General features: G+C 42.5%; 1 protein-coding gene and 3 pseudogenes across 1 annotated transcript in view; 3 read left to right on the plus strand and 1 right to left on the minus strand.

Annotated features, from left to right (window-relative positions):
* Positions 1-963: 963 nt before the first annotated feature.
* Positions 964-27,594, minus strand: part of MAML1 (mastermind-like 1 (Drosophila)) — an 81,977-nt gene continuing 55,346 nt past the window's right edge. The window contains exons 2-5 of the mRNA XM_006874449.1: positions 22,228-23,643; positions 19,856-20,110; positions 3,780-3,876; positions 964-1,931 (exon numbers count right to left, since the gene is read on the minus strand). Of these exons, the coding sequence (XP_006874511.1) occupies positions 964-1,931; positions 3,780-3,876; positions 19,856-20,110; positions 22,228-23,643 (2,736 nt within the window). The remainder of the gene's footprint in view (positions 1,932-3,779; positions 3,877-19,855; positions 20,111-22,227; positions 23,644-27,594) is intronic.
* LOC102830172 lies at positions 5,329-6,715 on the plus strand (annotated as a pseudogene).
* LOC102822407 lies at positions 11,832-12,734 on the plus strand (annotated as a pseudogene).
* LOC102822027 lies at positions 25,489-25,791 on the plus strand (annotated as a pseudogene).

Consider the following 27,594-nt stretch of genomic DNA (forward strand, 5'->3'; position numbering starts at 1 on the left):
GGAAATGAAAACAAGGTAAAGGAAAGACATCTGTGCACCACGAAATAATGCTCATATTCCTAACATGTTAAATATGAGTCTCCTAAGAAACTCAAGAAGGTGGGAGGTTAGAACACATAAAGATACTGCAATCCTATGTATCCAATTTCATCACTGACCCTGGAAGCAGTACTTCTTTAATTGAGGGGATTGCTTGGGGTCCTGATACCAAAGGCAGGGCAATGAAGGAACTCCTCTGGGGTTGGGGCCTCTTCAATGTCAACATGATCAACCTACTGCAAACATGAGGAGATGCTGGAGAGATCGTATCAGTGTCACAAGGTCGTGATCTCACAGCACCCTGTTCTTGCCTGACCTCTGCAGGGTAGCCTGTACTTATAGCATGAGCTTCCAGCCACCCACTCCTTGAAAGTTGACAGAAAGAAAACCCTAGGTGTCCAATGCCCTTAATTAAACCACCACCTACCCTAATCTGTTCAAAACCCTTTAAAAAACATTTAAAAAAAATTTTTTTTTCTATGCTACAAATTGCAAATAATTCTGTTATATAAAAAGTTTCAACAAAAACTTGCCCTAATACTGGGCAAGTGGCGAAAACTTCGATTAAATCAACATGATGGCACAGATTTTTTTGTCAGCCTGACACTGTGGGGTTCACTGTTGTTTCTGTTGTATTTTTGGTTATCTGGATAGAAAACCACCTTTAGAACACTCTCCTGCTGTTCCAACACCAGGTAATAAAGCCAGCAGATGGACTGGGGCCAGCCCGACATACCGCAACTGCTGGCTTGGGAGCTATGTGCCTATAGAGCCTGCCCAGAGCTGGCCCTTAGACTGGGCTCTGGCTCCACCCACCCAGCTCCCTTGTGCCATGGGCTTTTGGTCCAAAGTAGTTGTTCTTTTTTGAAACTGAGAACAAAAATATAGGTTGTATGAACACGAAGAACATCTTATATTCCCCCATTACTGGGATCCTAGGAGGTCATCCAAATCATTAATCCATTCTTCTGAAGTCCTGTTTTTCAGCAGTGAGTCGATAAGGTCAGTATCCCCAGTCATGCTGGGCAGCCCACTGCTGCCTGGCTGTCCACTGTAGGTGAAGGGTAGATCCTGGCCTGAAGTCCGCACCTGGTAGCCCTGGGCACAGTGCAGTCCCCCTCGGCCCCCCATCTGTGGGGCTGGACTCTGACTGAAGGCCCCCAGCTCAGGCATGGCCGGGCTCAGCCCTGTCAGGACTTGTGGTAGGGGTCCCTGTGGAGTTGGTGGTGCAGGCGCACTGGTCCTCTGCTGCGTGTTCACAGAGGGCAGCAAGGACCCTGCTGCAGGTGCTGAGCTCATGGGGGCCATGGGCCTGCTGGACATCGTCTGGGAGAACTGTGGGCTGGACATTTTTAGGTGGGCCTGTTGCATGTGGAAACTGGAGGCCGCAGTGAAAGGGCTTACGCTGGGACTCCCTTGGGTCTGGCCACTCAGGTTTGGCATTCCCTGATGCTGCCATGAAGGATTTTGACCTCCCATGGCTGCTGAAACCCTTGGGACCTGTGCTTTAGTTAAAGCAGAGTTCAGGGTCCCCTTACTGTGCTGCTGGGAGAGGCTAGAGTTCCCCAGAGAGTTCTGCCCATAGGCAGCTGAGATTGAGGTGTTCTGGCCCACACTGGCCTGTCTTGGAATGTGGGCATGTCCATTGGTGGCCTGTTGCGGGGGCTGGCCACCTAACTGGGTTATGCCCGAGGTCATGCCATAGAGGCTACTCTGGGATCCCGTGAACTGAGCCATACCCCGATCTGGTTGGCCTGAGCTGGAAGGCAAAGAGGAAACCGAACTGTGTCCAGGGCCCATTGGCATGAGATTCCCAGTCTGAGAAAATGCTCGAGGACAGTTGGAGTTGGAGGTACCCAAGTTATTTATGCCAGGCACAGCAGCAGAGGACCCTAGAAAAGAAAATTATGTCAACCAATCTGGCATTTCTTGACCACTGCTGCAGTGACAACCACAGGCCCTGACTCAGGGTCAATGACATACAATGAAATAAGAGCTGGGGGTGGAATAAGGCAAAACCTGAAACTAAGATGAACATAGAAGCAGGGGAGCCCTTTGGGAGGGGAGGCCAGTTGATCATTCATTCACTTTTCAAACACCAGGATTTCTCTGCTCCATGGTGGGTCTTATGCTGGCACTGGGAACTTGAAAGTGAGTCCATTTGCCATGTGGAGGCAAAATTACTATATGATATAATGAGGATTATAGCAGGATTTGCAAAAGCCATGGGAGCACCAAGGACTAGAAGGTCAATGCCCTAGAGGAGCTGGACAAAGCTTTAGTGTGATAGTGACAAGTACAATGGGTTTTAAGAGTAGATTAGTAATTAAGCATTTTGGAGAAAGAATATTGTTAGAGGAAACAGTGTGTAACTAGGCATAGTTATTTATGGAAAAGCAATTTGCATGAGGTGCTTGAAGAGCCTGGCCAGGGCTGGTATAGTGTCCAGCTGGTTAAAGATAAAGCGAGGGAGAGCTGAGGCCAGATTTGGAAGAGCTTTGGATAACAAGTTCAGTAGCATGTGACTCCTACTAAGAGGAGTCACATATATGAGATGGCATATAAAATGTGGTAGTGTGGGGATGAAGGAGGGAGAATGTGTGAAGATACTTCTCCTGATCCAATAGTATTTACCTGAGATGGACAAGATGATCCAGGCAGGAAGAATTCAAGAAAGAAGGATGGATTCACCAGACAGTTACTAAGTATCTACACTCTGTGGTGGCAGGTGCTGGTTGGGAGACGTGTGACATAGAGGGCCACTGATCTCAGGGAACTTGCTGTCTAGGGCTTCCAGCAGATACATATGACACCCTTAACTGAGATCAGGCTTTGTGGGTAGGAGAGTTCATTGTTCTGATATTGCCATTTCTCTCTACTACCCCTAAATAAACCTTGGATGGAGGAAATAGAGAAGGGTTAAAATAATCTATTTCACTCTCAGTAATACCTCACAATAATGTTAGGTGGGACTGAAAGCAGGAATCAGGGCCTAGGCACAGGCTTTTGAGCTGTCTACAGACTTCAAATGCCCATGCTCCCATATAGGACACACAAACTTCCAGCAAGTTTTATCATGGTCACACGGCTGTGGTCAGTCTCTCTGGAGCACTGGATAGCAAGGATTATTAATGAAAGCAGGAGAGAGGTTTTAAACTCTTCCAGAGGAAGAGCTAAGAGGGCAGGTAAAGATCAAGTTTTACTGCACATATCAACTTATATCTTTATTCCTTTCTGGAGCAAAAGTCTAAACAAAGCAACCCAACCTCCTCGTCATATGCAAGACTGTGGCATGCTTCTTTTTTGGGCAGCCACTCACTGCTGACGTTGCCATCTGTGACACCGCAGTGAGCACAGACAGGAAGAAAGGAACAAAGCAAAGGCCAGGTAAGCATATTAAGTTTTTCCTTATGTGGAAAACAAGAGAGGGTCATTTAAGAAAAGAACTTTCTTAAGAATTATAAAAGCCATTTCCTGCTGATAAGATGTCTTCCAACTAGAAATGATTTTGCTTCAAAAGACCTTATAGCCAAGGACCTAGCACAAGTATTTCTCCTGGTCCACCCCTTTGATCTTTCACCATAAGACAGTGCAGCACCTAGCACGAAGTTCGGCAGACAGCAGGAGTTCAGTTAGCACTAGGTGACTGGCAGCAAGCGGCAAAAGTCAGCTGCAAAGATCCAGTGCCTGTTTGCTCTGCCCCCCACTGTCCCCACTTCACTGCTTACAAATGGTTTTACCTGTGAACTGTCCAACCTGCTGTGGATAGGTGTTTTGTGTTGGATCTTGGTACTGGGGTGGTGGGCGGGTTAGATGGCGCTGAAACTGCTGCTTCTCCTAGAGAAAGCCAAAAAGAAAAACAAAGAAAGTAAGAGTTAGGTCAGAGAAAAGTAAATTGCCCAAGTATTCCTACACAAAAGTTTCTGTGGAGCTAAAGCTGATTGATTTCACTTTGGAGATTTAAAAAAATTGTGGTGAAAATATACATGACAAAACATACCCACCTCCAACAATTTCTGCATGTATAATTCAGAAATAGTGATTAAACGCTTCAAGTTGTGCCACCATTCTCACTATCCTTTTTCAATGTCCTCCTAAGTAAAACTCTTCCTCCCTCCCCTCTGGTAACTAACAATCTTTGGTTTATTTCATATGACTGAATTCATACATGTGTGTCCTCTTGCAATTGACTTACTTCATCCAGCATAATGTTTTTAAGGTTCATCCACGCGTCGGGACTTCATTTCTCTTTATGGTTGAGTAATGTTCCACTGTATGTTTGTCCGTCTTATTTATTCATTTATCTATTGATGAACATTTCAAGTGTTTTTGCCTTCTGGCTATTGCGGAAAGTCTCCAATAACCTCACTTTGGGGAGTTTAAATGAATAGCATGACACAGAAGGATGGGCCAAAGAATTTTAAAAAGGTGGATATACCAGTTTTTTTTAAAAAAATAAGAGGGCAAGATCAGGGAAATGCAAATCAAAGCCGCAATGACACAGCACTTCACACCCATGAGGAAGACTAGAATAAAAAAGATAGTAAGCGTTGGAGAGGATATGAAGAAATTAGAATTTCATATACTACTGGTAAGCATGTCAAATGGTGCAGCTACTGTGAAAGTTCCCCAAAAGGTTAAACATAAAGAGTTCCATGCTGTTTTTAAATAGTGTCAAGTTGGTTCTACTCACAGTGACCCTTATATAGAGCTTCTGAGGCTGTAAATCTCTGCAGAAGAAAGCCTCAAGCAACTCCATTCATAAGTATATAGATACCAAGAGAAATGAAAACATATACTCATACAAAAATGTGTACATGAATGTTCATAGCAGCATTAATCATAACACCCAAAAAGGAGTAACAACTCAATGATCTGTCAACTGATGAACAGACAAATTAAATGTGACATATTCATAAGATGAAATATTATCTAGCAACAAAAAGAATGAAGTCCAGATACAACACGGATGAACCTTGAAATCATATGCATGAAAGGTCTACAACAGGTTAATAAAGAGAAAGTAGATTAGTAGCTCTAGGGGATAAGGAGTTGGGAGACAATGGCATAGCAGGATATGAGTACACAGAGGGATGATAAAAATATTCTAAAACTGACTGTGGTGATGGTTGCACTTATCTATAAGTATATTAAAAATCAATAAACTATACACTTTAAATTGATAAATTATGTATGGTGAATTAGCTGTTATTTAAAACACATGTTAAAAAAAAAAAACAAAAGAAACCCACAAAAACAAACAGGCTTGGCATCTGAGGATGCTCAGAGCTCTCAGCACCCAGCCCAGCTTCTTTCAAGATGTCTACTGTTCACAAAATTCTATGCAAGTTCAGCTTGGAGGGTGATCACTCCACACACCGAAGTACATATGGGTCAGTAAAACAATATACCAACTTTGATGCTGAATGGGATGATTTGAACACTGACTCATGGATTCCTGGTGTGGTGCTGTGGGTTAACGCGCTGGACTGCACAAAGTCGACTTGAATTGCAAGGTTGGAGGTTCAAGTTCACCAACTGCTCCTTGGAAACCCTATACAGGGTTGCTATGGGTTGGAACCAACTTGACAGCATATAACAACAACAATCAAGACCAAAGGTATGGAGGAAGTTACCATTGTTAACATTTTGACCAACCACAGCAATGAACAGAGATAGAATACTGCCTTCGCCTACCAGAGAAGGAAGGAGCTCTGGTAGCATAGTGGTTACAAGTCGGGCTGCTAACCTCAAGATGAGCAGTTCAAAACTACCAGCTGTTCCACGGGAGAAAGATGAGGCTTTCTGCTCCCGTAAAGATTTATAGCCTCAGAAACCCTATGCAGAGTTACTGTGAGTCGGAACCAATTCCACGGCATACTACTACCACAACCACCACCACGAGAAAGATTAAAAGGGAACTTGCATCAGCCCTGAAGTCAGTCTTATCTGGCCATCTGGAGATGGTGGTTTGGGACCTATTGAAAACACCTGTTCAGTATGATGCTTCCAAGCCGAAAGCCTCTATGAAGGGACTTGGAAAAGACGAGGACTCCCTCATTGAGATCATCTGCTTGAGGACCAACCAGGAGCTGCAGGAAATTAACAGAGTCTACAAAGAAAGGTACAAGACTGACCTGGAGAAGGACATTGTTTCAGAAACATCTGTTGACTTCCGCAAGCTGATGGTTACCCTCACAAAGGGTAGAAGAGCAGAAGATAGTTCTATCATTGATTATGAACTGACTGACCATGATGCCCAGGATCTCTATGATGCTGGAGTGAAGAGGAAATGAATTTATGTTCCAAAGTGGATTAGCATCATGACCGAGCGCCACTTCCAGAAAGTATTTGAAAGGTACAAGAGCTACAGTCTGTATGACATGTTAGATAACACCAAGAAGAAAGTCAAAGACTTGGAAAATGCTTTCCTAAACCTGGTCCAGTGCCTCCAAAACAAGGCACTAATATTCTGTTGACCGACTGTACATCTCCATGAAGGGCAAGTGTACTTGTGGTAAGATCTTGATTAGGACCATGGTCTCCCGCAGTGAAATGGACATGTGGAAAATTAGGTCTGAATTCAAGAGAAAGTATGGCAAGTCCCTGTACAAATATATCCTAGCAAGACACCAAGGGCGACTACCAGAAAGCACTGCTGTACCTGTGTAGGTAGGCTAAAGCCTGACACAGCAGGAGCATCCAGAAATGCTGTTCCTACTGCTTCCAACTAACAGTTCCAGAAAATCAGGTTGTGATTAACAGCCCAGAACCCATCTCTCTAATGATGATGTTAGCATTGCCCCACCCTCGGCCCCTTTTATTTTAGTGGCCTATGTATTGCCTGGCTTTCCTTGAGAGTCTCTGTTTTCAGTCAAAGATATGAACATTCCAAGGAGTTGGAAGTGAAATCTATGAGGTGAAATACTTTGCTTCTTGTATACTGTGTTATAAACAGATAAGCATAATTTTTATGTTAGAAACAAGTAAAAAAAAAAAAGAACGGCAGAGCTGAGGCAGTAAGGTGGACTTTAAAAGTAGTCTTCAATCATCTTTACATACTAAGCAACAAGTTATTCTCTTAAGTCTTAATATAGTTTGAAGTCCTGAGAACGTTACCTTTAAGGTATATTGCCTTCAGGTACACTGTTAAAGACAGGAAGGGGTTTGCTGTCTTAATTCTAAAACCTGGGAACCCTTTAATGTCTCAATTTCACTTTCTCCACCACCACTCAGTTTGTTGGACTGTAGTGGTATGCGTGTTTCTGTGATGCTGGAAACTATGCTATCGGTGTATGAAATACTAGCAGGGTCACCTAGACAGGCTTCAGCTGAGCATACTGACTGAGACAGACTGGGAAGAAGATGTGGATTGCTTCTGAATGTTTAGCCACTGAAAACCTTATAAATAGCACGAAAATATTATCAGATACAGTGATGGATGATTAGCTACTCAGGTTTTAAGATACTCAAAATAAGACTGGGGTAGAAGCTGCCTCTTCAAAGCACAGTTGACCATGATGACCCAAATGGAGTAAAGCCTTCAGGATTTTCATATGCTGATGGGACACAACTCAAAATGAGGTGAAACAGTTGCAAACATCATTAAGAATCAGAGCATGGAATGTATGAAGTATGAATCTAGGAAAATTGGAAGTTGTCCAAAATGAAACTGGAATGCATAAAGAGTGATCTCCTAGGAATCAGTGAATTGAAATGAACTGGTATTGATCATTTTGAACCTGACAACCACATGGTTTACTATGCTGTGAATGACAAATTGAAGAAGAATGGTGTCACATTCATCATCAAAAAGAACACTTCAAGATCTATTTTAAAGTATAATGCTGTCTCTGATAGGATAATTTCCATATGCCTACAAGGAAGGGCTGAGTCCTGGTGTGACTGCAAGGTTGAGAGTTCAAATACACTAGCTGCTCCTTGGAAACCATGTGGAAACTATGTGTTGGAACCAACTTGAAGGCACTTAACAACAAGAAGAAGGAAGGTCAGTTATTATTAAAAATTACACACCATCAATAAAGCCAGTGATGATGAAATTGAAGAATTCTACCAACTTCTTCAGTTTGAAAATTGAGCAAACATACAATCAAGATGCACTAATAATGCAGGACCCTACCCACAGCAGCTCTGGTAGCACTGTTGTTGTTAAGTGCCGTCAAGTCGGTGCAGACCCATAGCGACCCTGTACAGGGTTTCTGAGGGTGTAAATCTTTACGGGAGTATAAAGCCTCATCTTTCTCTCGCGGAGCAGCTGGTAGTTTCAAACTGCTGACCTTAAGGTTCGCAGCCCGATTCATAACCACTACGCTACCAGAGCATTGTGGTTACGAATTGGGCTGTGAACCGCAAGCTCAGCAGTTCAAAACTACCAGCTATTCCGCGGGAGAAAGATGAGGCTTTTTGCTCCCGTAAATATCAGCCTCGGAAACCCTGTACAGGGTGGCTATGAGTCGGAACCAACTCCATGGCACTTAATTAACAACAAAACAACCCAGAAGAAACAGTGACACCAGAGATGAAGGCAGAGACAATGTGGAGACATGGAATGGTTGGGAACTCTAGACCCAGAGAGGGAGAGGGGCTGTGTGCTGATGACTGAGGGGCAGGCTTGTGGAGTACACCCTTTGGTTGGTTGATGCTGCATGGAGGGGATTATAACCATGGCAATGAAACGATATACGATAGGATGAATGTAAGCTAATGTTCTCCTATGTAAACCATCACACAATTCACAATAAAACATTAAAAAAAAAGATGCATTATAATTACTGGTAGTTGGAGTGCAAAGGTTGGAAACAAAGAAGAAGGATCAGCAGTTGGAAAATATGACTTTGGTAATAGAAATGATGCTGGAGGATCACATGAGTATTTTTTGCAAGACCAATGACTTATTGTTCATTGCAAATATCTTTCTAAACAACATAAGAGGTGACTATACAAATGGATTTCACAAGTTAGAATACGCAGGAATCAAACTGACTACATCTGTGGGACCAACTGTAGAAGAGACCATTAATTCCTCACATGCAAGTTCAGGCTGAAGCTGAAGAAAATTAAAACAAGTACACAAGAGCCAAAATATGAAGCTGCCTAGAGCCCACCTGGATTTAGAGACCATCTAAAGAACTGGTTTGATGCATTAAACACTAATGACCGAAGACCAGAAGAATTATAGAATGACATCAAGAACATCATACAGGAAGAAAGCAAAAGGCCATTTAAAAAGACAGGAAAGAAAGAAAAGACAAAAATGGATGTCAGAAGCAAACCAGCCTGGAACAGCTAGAGGAATATAAGACACTTCTTGAAAGACAGACCAGCAGGAAAAATCCAAAACAAAAATGGCAGTCTGATTGGCAACTATAAGAACAAGCAAGTTGTTTGCCAGGGATCCATCAAGCCAAACAATCAAGTCTCTTCAGGTCAAATGCCTCTCAAAGACTGAAATTCAAAGGGAACATATAAGTAGGCATGAAAGCTTGCTAGTGAGCACGTTGGTCTAAGGCAGCAATGAAGATAAGGGGCTGAGTTCGATCATGTTCCATAGATTCCTGTCAACCTGGAGATGAGAGAGAAGAGGAAAAGCTGATTGGTCCAAAGTGTGGTGAGACCTGGGGACTCCTGAGCCCATGGACAAGGAAAAGGACATAGTCACGGAGGGCTAGAGCTGAGACTGAAGCATCAGCTGATATGAATTGAGAGAAGATGCACAAGAACGCCCAAACTTTTAGATAGTACCCATTCGAACTAGCCTTGATGGCTAGGATGAACAGAACTCGACTAGAGGAAGATAAACAATTTTTGATTAAGGAAACAAGTGTAAATTGCCACAGTTTGATGAACTTGGCCTATATTTATGAATGTAATAGCTCAAAAGACCAACTGAGAGGGAAGGAGTCTTCACATCAAGGATCAATCCTATCTCCTTTGTATAAAGGGTTGATAGGGTCAGGCAACTTACACATTGTTAAGTTGTTAAGTGCCGTCAAGTCAATTCCAACGCATAGTGACCCTGTATAGGGTTTCCAAGGAGCAGCTGGTGAGCTTTTACCACCTACCTTGCAGTTCAAATGACTTTGCAGTCTGACGCATTAGCCCACAGCACCACACCAGGATTGGCTACCTAAAATGGGGGGGAGGGGGGCTATAAAGTCACAAAGTGGCTGGCTTACAAGTTTTCAATAGGGTGTTTAGTTTCAGAGTGTGTGGGTGAAGGTAGAATCCCCACTGAATAGTATTCATCTTGTCTAGATGGGTCTGGTGAAAAGAGATGGGGATAAGATTCTTATGATCCAATAGTGAATAATTGTAATCATGACTAATTGCAACTGTCACAACTGTAAAGGTATAAGTTTTGTAACATAAAGGGAGTAGTAGTTCACCTTACAGTCCAGGAACAGAGGACTCTAGTATCCTCAAGGGAGAAGAGCATGAGCAGAATGTGGGACCCTATCCAGAGAAGCAGCAACAGCAGAGATGATAACATGGAGAGATAGGGCAGCTGAGGACTCTAGACTCATGGAAAGATAAAGGCTGTGTGCTGGTGGCTAGGAGGCAAGCTTGCAGAATGTGCTCTTTGGTTATCTGAATGGTTATATATTCTTATATGCTCCTGAGTGTTTTTGTGTACATCCCCCAAAAACCACACACACAAAAACAAAGGAAAATAGAAGCAAATACTGTTGAATGATGATGCATGGAGGAGATTGTAATCATTGCAATGAAATGATAAGTGTAAAACCGATGTTCTCCCATGTAAACAATCACTCAACTCACGATAAAATCAAAACAAAAAAGGATGTCAGGGAATACCAGGCAAAGCAGATCCAGGGCAGAGCTCCAAAATTCAGAACCACAGAGATACGAATATTTTTAAAGTTTGAAGGTTTACAGCTTGTGGAACTTGGAGGTGAAGTAATAAATCACGTACTTTTGAATCTGCTGGGCTGGGCTTGGGAGGCCCGGAGCTGACATCTTGGCTTGAAATCTCTCAGGCAGCTTTGAAAACAAGAAGCTGAAGAGAGGACATTAAAGTCATACTCATATTAGGCTACAGACTTTTTTTTTCCTTTTTCTTCTCTCCCTCCTCTCCCTTTTCTGTGATTAGAGACTGCAGTATTCAGTCTAGTTTTTTTGTTGCTGTTTTTTAGTCTTTTTTTTTTTCTTTCTCTTGTTTTTTTCCACTGGTGCTGCTTTGCTGTTATATGCTCCCCCTTCTGCCTTTGGAGGACTCTTTGTCTCCATATATTACACAAGAAGAGTCAACAACTGCTGCCATATAGTCAAGCTACAATCACACTCTATAAAACACCAAAAAAACCAGGCAAGGACCAATATCAACTGCCATATACCAGGGAAAAAGATGACACCTGTGAAAGTTACTCTGAGTTAAGCAATAAGAAGTCTGAAAAGGGAAGCCCACATCCTGATCACATCTTCCTGGAAGCAACCAGAAAGCATAAAAAATACCAAAACACACACTCAAGTATTAAGGCCACAGATAAACACTAAACATGTCCAAGAAGCAAAAGCAGATGACCATATCAGCATATGTCCAGAAACTAAAGATAAAATGTCTGGAGACAAATGACCTAGAGGACTCCATTCTGGAAGGAGGGCAGGCCTTGGAAATGCCTGAGAAGGAATTCAGAAAAATGATTATAAAATGTTACAAAAGGATGTCAGAGTGCAGGTGCTGCCTTTCGTGAAGTGGTGTCTTTCCAGGTCTCTGGCAACAGCTGGCGTATAGTTTTGGAATCTGTATCGCGATGGGGACAAAGGCGAGAGTCGAGATGAAACTGTTGTTTCTCTTTACATTGGTGGTTCTGTGCCTCTTGGTATTGAGCAAGGACTCTGTATACACTTCTCAACCTGTAGTCAGTGTTGATGAGAACAAAGCTGCCACACTGACCTGCTCCTATTGGGGTTTCTCTTTTCCTAGTGTGGAGTGGAAATTTGTTCAAGGCAACACCACCAGCCTTGTTTGCTTTAACAACAAGGTCACAGAGTCCTATGAAGACCGAGTTAAACTCTCACAGAATGGCATTTCCTTCGATTCTGTGACCCGGAAAGACACTAGAATATATACATGTATGGTGTCTGAGGATGGCGGAAACAACTATGGAAAAGCCATCATCCAGCTCATTGTGCACATGCCTCCATCCAAGCCTACAGTCAACATCCCATCCTCTGCCACCATTGGGAATCGAGTGGTGCTGACCTGCTCAGAGAAAGATGGATCCCCCACCCTTGGAATACTATTGGTTCAAGGATGGAGTACTGATGCCTACAGAAACCAAGAGAAACTGTGCTTTCAGCAACTCTTCTTATGTCCTGAATCACAAGACTGGGGAGTTGATCTTTAATCCTGGGTTGGCTGTTGATACTGGAGCATATTCTTGTCAGGCACAGAACGGAGTTGGGTCACCCGTGAGATACGATGCTGTGCACATGGAAGCAGCATGTGCTGCTCAATGTAGGGGACATTGTGGCAGCTGTCCTTGTAACACTGATTCTCCTTGGGGGTCCTGATTTTTGGTATCTGGTTTGCCTACAACCGAGGCTATTTTGAGAGAGCAAAGAAAGGAACTTCGGGTAAGAAGGTGATTTACAGTCAGCCTGCTGCTGGAAGTGAAGGGGAATTCAGACAGACCTCATCATTCCTGGTGTGACCCTGGTCCAGCTCATCTTGTGTCCTCTGTGCTTGCCTTACTCAGGTGCTACCAGACCCTGGCTCCTGGTGTGTCACAGGATGCATTATTTGTCTTCTAGTGTCTATCAAGGGCCCTACTTTTATCTAAGTTAGGTTGTGTTTTGTTTTTGGTTTTTTAAACATATTATTAATTTTATGCCTCTTTGTCCTTTATGCCCCCCTTTTCTTCTTTGGCCCCCACTCAGTGGCCTGAGACTTGTGTCAAGCTTTCAGCACCGGAGGGATGCTTGGTGACTTTCTTTCCAAGTAGATAGCAAGAGTGTCTGGGCTCCCAGAAGTAAGCTGCGATCACTGTCCACTTAGTGTGGTGTGGACTTTGACTAGGGATCTTGAACGTGTTTCTTAGTTCTTTCTTCCAGTACAGAGCAGTTGTAGAAAGGAGGTTTAAGACTGGAGCAGCTGAAGTGGTTGGTGACAAGAGCATCAAATCTTCCTCCAGAGTCCACTCTTTTCTGTCTTCTCAATGGAAGTACCAGTGGAATCCTCCTGTACTATCATCCACCTGAACACAAACAGACCATGTCTGTAGGGGAAACTGGAGCTTTTATTGGAGAGTGTGGTAAGCTTCCAGGGAGCATGAAGTGAAAAAGTTTTACAATCATTGATCTAAAGAAAACAACGTTGGAGCTGGTAGCTCAAGCTGTTACCCTTCTTTTAGTTGAAGCAATTGGACAGAACATTTAAAGACATGTCTGTTAGGCTCTAGAGATACGTGTGACAGTGTGTGTGTATGTGGTTTTAGCTCTGTGCTAAGACTGTATGTTGGAGGGCTTCTTACCTCTTCAGCGAGATTGCTTGTGTATATCTGTATGTACCTAGATGTTGCTGGAAATAAAAACTTGATTTGTCAAAAATTTCTTGGGGGGAGTGAGGGAATGAAATCTTGTACAAGCAGGAAAATGCCTCAGAACCAAACCCTACTTCTAGCAAACTGAGACTAGTCCCAGTGCTGCTCTTTCCTGGTTTCTGTTTCAGGGCTGACTCTCTTGTGGCCAGGTATTCCCTTGTTGGAGGTGGGCACAAGAGAGTTCTGAAGCTGTGTTCTGGGGCTCTGCTTGTCCTGTTCTACCAATTGAGAGGAAAAAGTACCCACCCTCCACCTCTTGTCCAACAGTGATTGATTGTTATTAAGTACTGTCCAGTCAGCTCTGACTCATAGTGACCCTGTATAGGGTTTCAAAGGAGTGGCTGGTCAATTTGAATTTTTGACCTTGCAGTTCAAAACTGACCTTGTGGTCAGGGGCTTATCCTATAGCACCACACCAGGATCTCTTAATTCAACAGGAAAAATTGCTCCAGAGCCTGAGGCAGATAGAAGCTTATTCAGGGGAGTGAGTTTGAGGTTGGTAGACTGTGCTAGAGAGAGCAGGAGTTGAGCAGGTTACTGTCATTGTCTTCCTTTTCTCCATTTAGATCCTTCTTTGCGGTTAATCTTCTTTTCTTCTGTCTACTACAATCTCTCAACACATTTCCAAATCTATTTATTAACTAGCAAGAGGGAAAATTAGGGATCATCCTGTTGGGTTGCTTTTGCTTATTTATTTCTGTAGAGGTTTCTAATGTGCCACGTTGTGGTAAGCTATTCCCCTATGTAGAAATTTCTATCTGAATTGAGGTGTTTTTCTCTCTTGCTTGTTATCAAGCATCTAAAGGGGGAAAAACACACACAAATCTATAAACTCTCAGTAAGGGTCATGCACCAATAAAAAGAAATATTCTGGAGGGAAATAAAATCCAATCAAACAACAAAAGTAGAGATTATGAAATGGTTCAATAAGAAGGCGATGTTTACAGTATGTTTCAGTTCTGTGGCATGGTTGGAGGACAGAGTAGGAGGGATGTGGAGAAAGGCTGCAGGGAAGCACAGGTGACTCATTGCTCCTGTAAGTTGAAATGAATGGTTCCTCACCCTTAGACACGTGATGACTATGAGTCAGTTATTACCAGCCTTGGAATTTACCTCTCCGGCTTAACAGTGGCCCGTTTGAGCTGGAAAAGAACTTGTCTGCTTTGTTTTAGAATGTCAAAACCAATCTTTGTAATAAATATTTATTTTTCACATTGAAAAAAAAAAAAGGATGTCAGAAAAGACTGAAACTTGCTCTCTATCATAGGGATGCTTAAGCATATGGTAAAAATAAGTAAAAGTGCTGAACAGAAAATTTCAAAGGGCAGATAGAGAAGACAAAGTCAAATACTATAATGAAGTTTACAAAGGGAAGAACACAGCTCAGCAAATTTTGAAGCTGAAGAAGTGGAGGAAAAAATTCAAGTCTTGGGTTACAATATTAAACAGTTCTACGAGGAAAACATTGAATGATGCAGAAAGCATCCAAAGGAGATGGAAGGTATACAAAGAATCTCACTGTACCAAAAAGAAACAGTCACTGTTAAACAGTTTCAAGAGGTAGTAGATATGATCAAAACCTGATCATACTGAAGGAGTAAGTCCAAGCTGCACTGAAGGCAATGGTGAAAAACAAGGCTCTAGGAATTGATGGAATACAAACTGAAATCTTTCAACGAACTGATGACGCACTGGATGCACTCACTCACCTATACCAAGGAATTTAGAAGACAGCTATCTAGTCAACTGATTCATATATGTGCCCATTCCAAAGAGAGGTGACCCAACGTAATGTGGAAATTACTGAACAATATCATTAATATCACATGCAAGTAAAACTTTGCTGAAGGTAATTCAAAAACAGCTGCAACAGTACATCAACAGGCAACTACTAGCAATTCAAGCCAGACTCAGAAGAGGTAGTAGAGCATGAGATAATGGCTAGCATCAGATGGATACGGGCCAAAAGCTGCGAATACCAGAAAGATGTTTTTCTTGTCTTTACTGACTATGCAATAGTTTTCAACTATGTGAATCAAGACAAACTATGAATTACATTGCAAAGAATGAAAATTCCAGAACACTTACTTGTGCTCATAAGGATTCTGTATATAGACCAAGAGGTAGCTGTTACAACATTGAAGATGCTGAATGGTTTAAAATCAGGAAAGGTTGTAACAGAATTGTATTTTGTTCACCATATGTAATCAATCTGTACACTGAGTAAATAATCCGAAAAATTAGATGAAAAAGAACATGGTGTCAGGATTGGAGGAAGACTCATTAACAACCTGTGGTATACAGATAATATAATCTACCTTGCTGGAAGCAAAGAGAACTTGAAATACTTACTGATGCTCTGAGACCACAGCCTTCAGTTTGGATTGTACCTCAATGTAAACAAAAGTCTTCACAGCTGAACCAATAAATAATCACTTGATAAGTGGACATAAGACTGAAGTTGTCAAACCCTTTGTTTTGCTTGAATCTACAATCAAACATTCACAGAAGCAACAACCAGGAAATCACATGATATACTGAATTAGGCAAATTGGCTACACAAACCTCTTTAAAGTGTTCAAGAGCAAAGATGTCAGTTTGAGGAATAAGGTATTTTAAATGATCTCAAATGCACACGATGGTTGGACAATGAATAAAAAAGACCATAAAAGAACTGATACATTTGAATTATGGTGTTGGAGGAGAATATTATAAGACTTGGCAGTTCTGTTTTACATAGGCTTGCTCTGAGTCAGAGCTGACTCGATTATACTTTCTTGCTTTATATGTAGACTATAATAATCTCTCTACATTACAAGAAAACTGAGTTCCAGAGTAAACCAAGTAACAAGTGACCTCAGTGGCTTGAAACCTTCCAGCAAGCGACATGGAAACATTCCCATGTACAATTTTAGCCACATATTCTGCCTTCATTAATCCCCACTACTGCAAAAATCCTCACCACTGGACCAATAAACAACATTCTTATCAATGGAGAAAAGATTGAAGTTGTCAAGGACTTCATTCTTCTTGGCTCTACTATCAACACTCGCGGAAGCAGCAGTCAAGAGATCAGACGATGTATTGCATTGGGCAAATTTGCTGCACAGGAACTTTTTAAAGTATTGAAAAGCAGAGATGTCAGCTTGAGGACTAAGGTGCGCCTGACCCAAGCCATGATATTCTCAATGGCCTCATATGGATGCAAAAGCTGGGCAGTGAATAAGGAAGATCGTAGAAGAATTGATGCCTTTGAGTTGTGGTGCTGGAGGAGAATACTGAAAGTGCGATGGGCTGCCAAAAGAACCAATAGATCTATTTTGGAAGAAGTGCAGTCAGAGTGCTCCTTGGAGGCCAAAATGGCTAAGCTTCGTCTCTCATACTTTGGACATACTGTCTGTAGGGAACAGTCGCTGGAGAAGGATGTCATGCTGGGTAAGGTGGAAGGTCAGAGAAAAAGGGGAAGACTCCTACGAGATGGACTGGCTAGGTGGCATCATTGATGGCGTCAAGTGTGGCAGCAGTAGTGAGGTTGGCCCAGGATCGGACATTGTTTCGTTCTGGCGTGCATGGAGTCGCTATGAGTCGGTTCCGACTCGATGGCACCTGACAACAACACAACAACAACAATAGCATAGTGGTTGGAGTCCTGGTGTGGCGCTGTGGGTTAATGCGCCAGACTGCAAAGCTGTTTGAACTGCAGTTCAAGCTCACCAGCTGCACCTTGGAAACCCTATACAGGGTCACTATGGGTAGGAACCAACTCGACGGCACTTCACAACAACAACAACAACAACATAGCATAGTGGTTACGAATAGGGCTGCAAACCGCAAGGTCAGCAGTTCGAAACTACCAGCCGTTCCGCAGGAGAAAGATGAGGCTTTCTGCTCCCATAAAGATTTACAGCCTCAGAAACCCTGTACAGGGTCACTATGATTTGGAACTGACTCCATGGCACATAACCACCACCACCAAGTGAGTTAGAAAACAAAAGGGAAGAACACACTCAGCATTTCACAAGATGATGTGACTGAAGAAAAAATAAAAGAATCCTTCGTATTGCAAATTGTGGCTATGGACAAAATATTGAATGATGCAGAAAGCATCAAAAGAAGACAGAAGGAATACACAGAATCACTGTATCAAACATAAATGGTTGATGTTCAATCCTTTCAAGAGGTAGCATATGATCAAGAGTCAATGATACTGAAGGAAGAAATCCAAGGTGCACTGAAGGCATTGGCAAAGAACAAGGCTCCGGGAACTGATGGCATACAAATTGAAATCTTTCAACAAACTGATGTAGCACTGGAGTCATTCCCTCATCTATGCCAAGAAATTTGGCCATTTAGCCAACTGACTGGAAGAGATCTGTATTTGTGCCCATTCCAAAGAGAGGTGACCCAAAGGAATGATGAAATCATTGGACAACATCATTAATATTGAATGCAAATAAAATTTTGCTAAAGATAATTCAAAAGTGGCTGCAACAGTACATTTACAGAGGCATTCAAGAGGTTCAAGCCAGATTCAGACAAGAATGTGGAACAAGGGATATCACTGCTGATGTCAGACAGATCTTGACTGAAAGCAGAGAATACCAGAAAGATGTTTACCTATGCTTTACTAACTACACAAAGGCTTTTGATTGTGTGGATAATGACAAACTATGAACACTGTTGGAAAATGATATTCCAGAACACTTAATTGTGCTCAAGAGAAACCTGTACAAGAGGCAGTTGTTTGAACAGAACAAGGGAACACTGAATGGCTTAAAATTAGGAAAGGTGTGCAGTAGGCTTGTATTTTTTCACTATACTTAATCTGTATGTTGAGCACATAATCCAAGATGATGGATTATGTATGATACAACCTGCCTCCCTGAAAGCAAAGTGGACTTAAAATACTGATGAATATCAAAGACACAGCCTTCGGTATAGATTGCACCTCAATGTAAAGAAATAAAAAATCCTCACCAGTGAACCAATAAATAACATCAAGATAAATGGAAAAAAGAGTCAAAGATTTCATTTTGCTCAGATCAACCATCAACAATCATGGAAGCAGCAGTGAAAAAATCAAGTGATGTATTGCATTAAGCAAAACTCTTTAAACAGTTCAAAGGCAAAGATGTCACTTTGAGATCTAAGGTGTACTTGACCCAAGCCATGGTACTTTCAATAACCTCATACGAATAGAAGAATTGATGCATTTGAGTTATGGCTTTGGAGGAGAATATTAAAAGTACCATAGACTGACAGAAGAACAAATAAGTCTGTTGGAAGAAGCACAACCAGAATGCTCCTTATAAGTCAGGAAGCCAGACTTCATCTTTCATATTTCAGACATATTATTAGGATGGACCAGTCCCTGGTAAAGTGGAGGGTTGGAGAAAAAGAGGAAGACCTCCAACAAGATGGATTGGCATAGTAGCAGCACCAATGAGCTCAAGCATAGCAACGATTATAAGACTGGCAGGGGACTGGGCAGTATTTCGTTCTGTTGTGCACAGGGTCACTATGAGTCAGAACTAACTGGATGACACCTAACAACAACAACAATAACAATGTAAGAAAGAATTCACGTGGCACTGTAGGATAAGAACTGGACCACAAAGTTGGTTTGAACTGTAAGGCCTGTGGTTTAAGCCCACCAGCGGCTCCTCAGCAAACCTATACAGGGTTACTATGAATTAGAACCAAGTCAACAGCACTAAACAGCAGCAACAAGAAGTAAGGAATCCTATAGGATAAGTACAGAACTGCTTACCACAAAGTCAGTAGTTCAAACCCACCAGTCACTGTGCAGGATAAAGATGAGGCTTTTTGCGCCTGTAAAGATTTACAGGTTCAGCAACCCTATAAAGAGTCACTATGAATCAGAATCCAGCAAATTGATGTGGGTTTTTAGTAAGTAATAGAAAGTAGCTGTTGACATAGGTCTCAGTGTCTAAGAAATAGTATGCTCCAGGAGTTTTGTTAGCGTAGTGGTTAGGAATTGGGCTGTTAATCTCACAGACAGCAGTTTGAAATTACAGATGTTCCATGGGAGAAAGAGGCGGCTTTCTGCTCCTGTAAAGACTTACAGCCTGGGAAACCCTGTATAGGGTCTCTATGAGTCGGAAGTGACTCCATGGCATATAACAACGACAAGGATAAGTTTCGTAAAGGGCAAAGCTCAGGGGAAATGCACATGCACCAGTAAGTAGGCTTGCAGAGTTCTTTCTTCTTACCTGTTCTGCCAGAAGGTGCTGTTGTCTTTGCAAGAACTGCTGTTGCTGTAAGTGCTTTTGTTGCTGCTCCCTCTGTTTCTGTTGGTCCAAAAGCAACTGATGCTGCTTCATGACTGCTGCCTGTTGCTGGCTACTGAGATAGGGAGTGTTGTTGTGAGTGCTGCTTATGGACACGGAAGGCGGCTGGGTCCCCACACTCGTGGCCTGGGTTGGCACAGATGTGGATGCATGAGGAACATTAGCAGGGTTCTGCTCCTGTTAACACAGATAACGAGGCTCTTGTTTCAGGTGGGACACAGTGAATGAAGCTTGTTAAACTCTGATCAAACCAGTATAGCTCCACCTAGGCGGTGCCCCTTGACTTCCTCGCTTGAACTGACCCTTAGTTGCACTGCTATCAACTCCAAATGACAGCCACTCTATGGTTCCAGGTAGAGACTAAAAAAGCTAACACTGGACTAGAGAGGCATCTAACAATGAACAATCACACATGCTGGGTTTGCTCTCTTTGCGTGTCTAGTGGCCAAGGTGTTCTTTTTACATTACGCAGAATTAAACTCATATATTTGCACATGATACTTCCAATAAGCATCCATGGCTTGTACAGACTTGTAGGTGGGCCCTCAAGGAAGAACACTCTGAAAAGGGACTCTGACTGATGGAGAAACTACACACTTAATGCAAACTCTGGGTCCCTGGCTTCAGGGTAATCTTTGAAACTCCACCTGTGAACTAGCATTTTTCTGGGAATAGACTGCTTAGTTTTTGTCCATTACTCATGTTCACTGACTGCTGAATATTAATGTGAACTAGAGTATTTATTAGTATTAATAAAACTAGAGTATTAATGGACATTAATTGCTAATAAAATAACTCAAACCCATTGCCAATGAGTGATTCTAACTCACAGTGATCCTATGTAGGGTTTCTGATACTGTAAATCTATATGAAAGCAGAAAGCCTTATCTTTCTCCTGTAGAGTGGCTGGTGGGTTTGAACTGCTAAGCTTGCAGTTAACAGTCCAGCATTTATCCTCCAAGAGCCAATAGGGCTCATTCATGGACACAAAGTGAGATTCCTACCAAAGGCCACAGCAATATTATCCTAACATATCATTACTTAATTTAAAAGGTGAAAATTTAATTCAAAATAGGAAAAAATTATTTAACCATTTTCAAGTTTTTAGGCCCCTCTCCACTTCTTATTCACTCATATTTTAAAAATCTTTACAAGATTTCTAATTTTACAGCAGATAGATTCTGACACTAATTTCATCACTCTAATTATCAAGAGCTTAAGGGACCTGAAAGCGCTTTGGAAGTTGCAAAGTATGACTCAAATGACAGTAGTTACCATTGTGTTCCTCTCTGTTAAGGCCATTTTTAATGGAAGCATCAATATTGACAAACACCTCTTACTGCTGGGAGGTGCTAAAACTGCTCCTGGTTTTGGGTCATTAGAAATAATCATGCAAGAAAAACCTTGTATATAACTTTCTTTTTGTTTTGGATTCGTTCTTTAGGTGACCTTTCAAGGAGATAATGTGTCAGGGCCTGTAAACAGTTTTAGGTCTTGTGAAAACTACGTAACGGCAAATCACTCCTCCAAAGCACTGTGCCTATGTACACACATCCTTGACCAATATATAAATTTATTTCCTCACTATATTATCATTTCTAAAATTTTAGAGTGTGTCATAAGTGTACAAAGTCATAAACACAAAGGTGTCTGTTACTACAAATGTATAAATATGTAAGTGCAAGGGTTTTCATTGCCACAAGTGTACAAAAATACAAACACAAAGGTATTCATTGCAGGCTTTATTTACAGTAATGAGAAATAGGAGACATCCTACAATGCTATCAGTGTGTGGCTGTGGTATATCCACAACTGAATACTCTACAACTGTTAAAAAGAACTGATGACTCTATATCTGCAGACATGAAAGAGAGTCCAGGGTACACTGGGGAGTGAGAAACAAAAGTCATGTTTCATTCTATCTTTTGGAGAAGTCGAGGGAAACACTCCATATATTTACAGGAAAGGGACAAATTCCAAAACATATTTGAACATGAATAGAAATGCAAAGAAAGATCATGATAATTAGTATCTAGAACTTGACTATCTTCTCCCATATGGAACTAGATCATACTGCCAGGTTTGTGCATCATGCCTTTTAGAATTTTTAAGAATAAACCCTGGCTTGATTTAGAAATGAAAATTTCATTCTCAATGAGTTTAAAGGCCAACAGCAGCTGCTCATCTCTCCCCGCTCCCTCTTCTTCCACAACTTCCTGACACCCTTCCAATTGAACTCTTAGCCTCAATCATGTATCTAATGCATGTACCAGAATGTGAAGTTACCTACTTACCTGGCTTGGTGCAACCAAGGACCTGAAGGGCATATTTCCTGGCTTTGGTTTCATAAGAAACAAGGGGTTCTGCTCGCTGTTTATGTGAGGCAGCTGCTGTGGTAGATAAGTCAGCATAGCTGACTTGTTCTGGGCAGGTCCAGGGCTTCCTTGCCCACAATCCACTTTGAAATGAGAGAGGGGTTTTGTATTGCCATAGTCCAGCATGGGCCCTTGATTATTCATGGAGTTCTGATTCAAGTTACTTGGTGGCTGGTGACTCAGCAGGTTCACATGGCTGGGCTGAAGGTAGGGGCCTCCAGGCCGAGGGGAACCCTTGTTCACACTGGGCATCATGAGTAGTTTGGAGTTACTGAAGTCTTGCTGGTAGCTGGGAGGGCTGGCTGGCTTCTCCATGGAATACGGAACATCTAAGGGACTATGAGAGGGCCCTGTCTGCTGCCATGTGGACATCTGGCCTGGGGCTGTGGCTGAGGTGGCCTGCTGTGGGTTCTGGAGCATTTGCTCACGTTTCTGCTTGGCAGCAATCTGCTGGAGCTGATGGGCAGAGGACAGCTCTGTGTTCCCTCCTGTGCCCTGACTGGGCAGTACCACATTGGACAGGGCTCTTTGTGTATTCTGGGTCTGGGCTGATGCCGGCATCAGGTTTGCACTAGGATTTTCTGTCCCGGTCTGACCAGAAGTGTGGAACATGGTCTGAGAGGACCCGAGGCTAGGAGAAGCTGTGCTCACAGGAACGGATGAAGGCCCCATGAAGGTCTGTCCTGCAGACCCAGCTCTTACTTGTGGAGAGCCTAACTGTTCTTGCTCAAAGGCTGCTGGGGAGAATTCTGTCTTAATATTAATGTCCTGTGTCAAGGGGGTCTGTGTATTAGAACCTGAAGACTCAGGGTCCTTTTTCTCTTCAAAGTCCTCAGTGAAGAGATCCTTCATGTCTTCATCAGGTACTGACCGGTTCAGCTCCTCGATGAGCTCCTTCCACTCCTGTTCATTCAGATTCAGGTCAGGCATGAGGTTGTTTTGAGATATGGAGCCCCCAGCCCCAGCAATCATGCAAGGAAGGTCATCAACAGGCTCCTGTTTCAGCTCTTTGTTCAAACTCATAGGGAAGGACTCACTGGGGTTACTGCCTCCATTCAAGTGGAGATTTGAGTCAGCCAGACACTTTTTGTTGACAGAGTCAAGGGTCTGCGAGTGCTTTCCACTGGATTGGAGGGCCTCTCCACCAGGAGGCTTGTCGGGCTGTCCCCGAGGGGAAGCTGGAGGCAGACCATTGGCAGAGACAGTCACTCCCAGAGGGGCTTCCCGGCGGGTCTTCTTATGTCCAGGAAAGAGGTCTCCATAGCCATTCTGCTGATCGCCATTCTGAGGGGAGGTAGCGCTGTCAAGATTCCTTTTCACCGTATCATGGAGGTGCTGAAAAACATTGAAAAGAGTGATTTATACATACATCAAGTTTCCTCTTCTTAGAACATTAACTAGGGGTCTATATCCTTGGAGTCTTTGCTGGTTTCCACCCCCCACTCCTGGACATACACCTCCATTTTCTCTTGCTGTTTCACTTTTCCCTTAGAAGTTCCTGTGGGTACCCTAACCCCGTCTACAAAGGGTGGCCATTAGTCTGGATGCTTAGCTCAGCAGTGGGAAGGCAGTCCCGTTTCAAACCAGTGAGTCAGTGCCTAGACTGTATGTCAGGAAAGAAGCTTTCTCACTTGGGAAGACACTAGCTTATTGCTACCTGGTAAATACCTTGCCTAAGGGGCTGTCCCAGAATGGAGCCAATGAAGAAAGAAAAAGAGTTAAAGGATAGATATACATTTTGAGTATATCATCTGAATCCTGGATCTAGCTGTGTGTGTGACACCAGCTGTATCTCTGGACTTTTCACTTATATTTTTCACACCAATAAATTCCTTTTCATGGTTAAGCCTCATCAGTCTATTTATTTTTCAGGTTTTGTTGGATGCTGAGCTTAAATTAAGTACAGAACCTCCATACTTGATAAACGTCAGTTTTCATGACTCTCTCAGTGCTTTTAAGCTCCCTGGCCTGGATCCATCTCTTCCTCCCATGCTTTTCATCCCTTGCCCTTCCTTCTCCATATCCCAAGTTCCTGAGTGGCTCCATAAACGCTGCTCCTGCTGTGTGCCGGGCTTTCTGGCCACTCACCCTCACAAACATACACTTTCTATCAGTACCAGTCATTGACACAATCATGCCTGGCCTGCCACCACTATTCTCTGTTTACCTAGTTTTCCCCTTAACTAGATTTATTCAACAAACCTTAATAAGAGTCTACCTTTTATCAATGCAATCAACCACATGAACAAAAGAAAAAACTCACATGATCATCTCAATCAATGCAGAAAAGGTATCTGATAAAGTCCAACACCCATTACTCATAAAAACTCTCAGCAAAATAGAAATCGAAGGGAAGTTCCTCAATATACCAAACATTTATATAAATTTAACAGCCAAAATTTTTCTCAATGGAGAAAGACTGAAAGCATTCCTCTTGCAAATTGGAACCAGACAATGATGTCCTTTTATCACCAGTCTTATTCAACATTATACAGGATATTCTAGCTAGAGCAATAAGGCAAGAAAAGGAAAAATGGGTACTCAAATTGTAAAGAAAGACATTTAACTATCCCTACTCACAGATACCGATGGCACCTAACAACAATAAAAAGACTTACACATTACCAAAGATTCTGCAAGAAAGCTACTGGAACTAAAAGAATTTAACGAAGTAGCCAAATAACAAGATCAATATACAAAAACCAGTGGGATTCCTCTACACCAAAAAAAAAAGAGAACTTTGAAAAGGAATTCAAGAAGACAATACCAATTACAGTAGGCCTCTTAGGTCTAAATCTAACCAGGGGTGCAAAAGACCATACAAAGAAAAAAATACACAAAAACATTACTACAAGAAACCAAGAGACCTGCTTAGACAAAACAGCTATGATACTTATGGATCGTATTAACATTATGAAAATGTCAATGAAACCTAAAATGATCTGATCTATAGATGTAATGCGTCAAGATGGCAGAATGGGTAGACATGCAGTGCGGAGCTCCAACACCAACAACACACAATACCAGGCCAAGCAGGCTCAGGGGATGGTGCTAGAACTCTGAACCACAAATAGAGGAATATTTAGAAGATTGGAAGGCTTACAGCTAGGGGAATTTGTAGCAGAATCAAGAAATCCATTGCTGACTCCGGTAGGCAGAAGCGACAGCACAGGAGTAAAGATGGAGGACTACCAGGTTAGCGAGGAGACCGTGTTTGTTGTCGATGAAGTGAGCAACATTGTAAAAGAGGCCAAGGTCAATCAGTGGACCACACACGTCGTGGAGCAAACGCTTAGTCAACTCACCAAGCTGGGAAAGCCATTTAAATACATTGTAACCTGTGTCATCATGCAGAAGAACGGGGCCGGGTTGCACACAGCCAGCTCTTGCTTCTGGGACAGCTCCACGGACGGGAGCTGCACGGTGCGGTGGGAGAACAAGACCATGTACTACATCGTCAGCACCTTCGGGCTGTCCATCTAGCACCTGCTGTGCATTTCCACCTCCGGTTCCACCTTCCACCACCAGCCACGGAGTCAGTGAACACCTTTTTTGTTTCTAAGCAGGGTTTTTTGGGTGTACTTAGCACTCTCCAAACATATAGAGTAAAAAAACATAAGGGCTGCACCGCTCTGTGAACATCACAAGGGAGCCTCTGGACCACCCCTTCCCCGGGGAGCCAGAAACTGCTGCCACGTGTCTTAACTGAATATTTCTTATCAAAGGTGCTGAAACTAAATTCTGCTAGTGCAAAGTTCTCTCTGCTCTTCTGAAACAATTCAAATACACTAATTTTCCATACTTTGTACTTTTGTTAGAATAATAAATTATTTCAACTTAAAAAAAAAAAAAAGAAATTCATTGCTTTCTAATTCAAGACGTTCAGCTATTCCCAGAGCCACCATCTTGGGAGAGACCAAGCGGGGCAAGGAGGGAGGGGGGAGAAGGAAGATCAGAATAGCCTGACAGAACCACGTAGACAAAGTTGTGGACACTTTTTTTGTATCTGTTCACTGGTCTCTTGCTGTCTGCGCACCTCCATTCTGGTGACTAGAGGGGATGCCTAAGGGAATGGACAACCCACCCCCAGCCCTGGAGGGTTCTATTACACATGCGCACTGATCTCCTTGACATTTAAAGTGATAGTTTCCACATAAAACCAAAAGGCCACTACTTGTCTTTCAGTTTGTTGTATGTACTGTGGTGGCTTGTGAGTTGCTGTGATTCTGAAAGCTATGCCACCGGTATTTTAAATACCAGCAGGGTCACCCATGGTGGACAGGTTTTAGATGAGCTTCCAGACAAAGACAGACTAGGAAGAAAGAGTGACAAAATACTTTCAAATCTTTAGTCACTGAAAACCTTAAGAATAGCAGAGAAACATTGTCAGATATAGTGCCGGAAAATGAGCCCCTCAGGTTGAAAGGTACTCAAAATGTGACTGGGGAAGAGCTGCCTCCTCAAAGTAGAGTTGACCTTGATAATGCAAATGGAGTAAAGCTCCTGAGAGAAAAGCCCATAGGACCTTCATTTGCTGATGGGGCACAACTCAAAATGAAGAGAAAATAGCTATAAACATCCACTGAAAATCGAAACATGGAATGTAAGAAGTATGGATCTGGGAAAATTGGAAGTGGTAAAAAAATGAAATGGAACACATAAACATCGATATCTTAGGCATTAGTAAGCCGAAATGGACTGGTATTGGCCATTTTGAACCTGACAACCACATGGCTTACTATGCTGGGAATGACAAATCGAAGAGGAATGGTGTTGTATTCAACATCAAAAAGAACACATCCACAGGAACCAGACAAGGATGTCCTCTGTCACCGCTCCTATTCAATATTGTGCTGGAAGTCTTAGCAAGAGCTATACGGCAAGACAAGGAAATTAAAGGCATCCAAATTGGCAAAGAGGAAGCAAAATTCTCCTTATTTTCAGACAATATGATCCTATACGTAGAAAACCCCAAAGACTCAGTAAAAAAGCTACTAGACACCTCATTGGAAGAGTCAGCAAAGTGGCAGGGTATAAGATCAACGTACAAAAATCAGTTGGATTCCTCTATACCGAAAACGACAGCATTGAAATGGACATTAGAAAAGCAATACCATTTACAATAGCCACCCAAAGGATGAAATATCTAGGAATAAATGTAACCAGAGAAACAAAGGAAACTACAACACCTCTACAAGAAAAAGACAAATAACCCAATTAAAAAGTGGGCACAGGACACTTCACTAAGGAAGAGATCCGGGCAGCCAACAAACATATGAAGAAATG

The sequence above is a fragment of the Chrysochloris asiatica genome, unplaced genomic scaffold (genome assembly GCF_000296735.1).
Source record: "Chrysochloris asiatica unplaced genomic scaffold, ChrAsi1.0 scaffold00279, whole genome shotgun sequence".
Lineage (NCBI taxonomy): Eukaryota > Metazoa > Chordata > Mammalia > Afrosoricida > Chrysochloridae > Chrysochloris > Chrysochloris asiatica.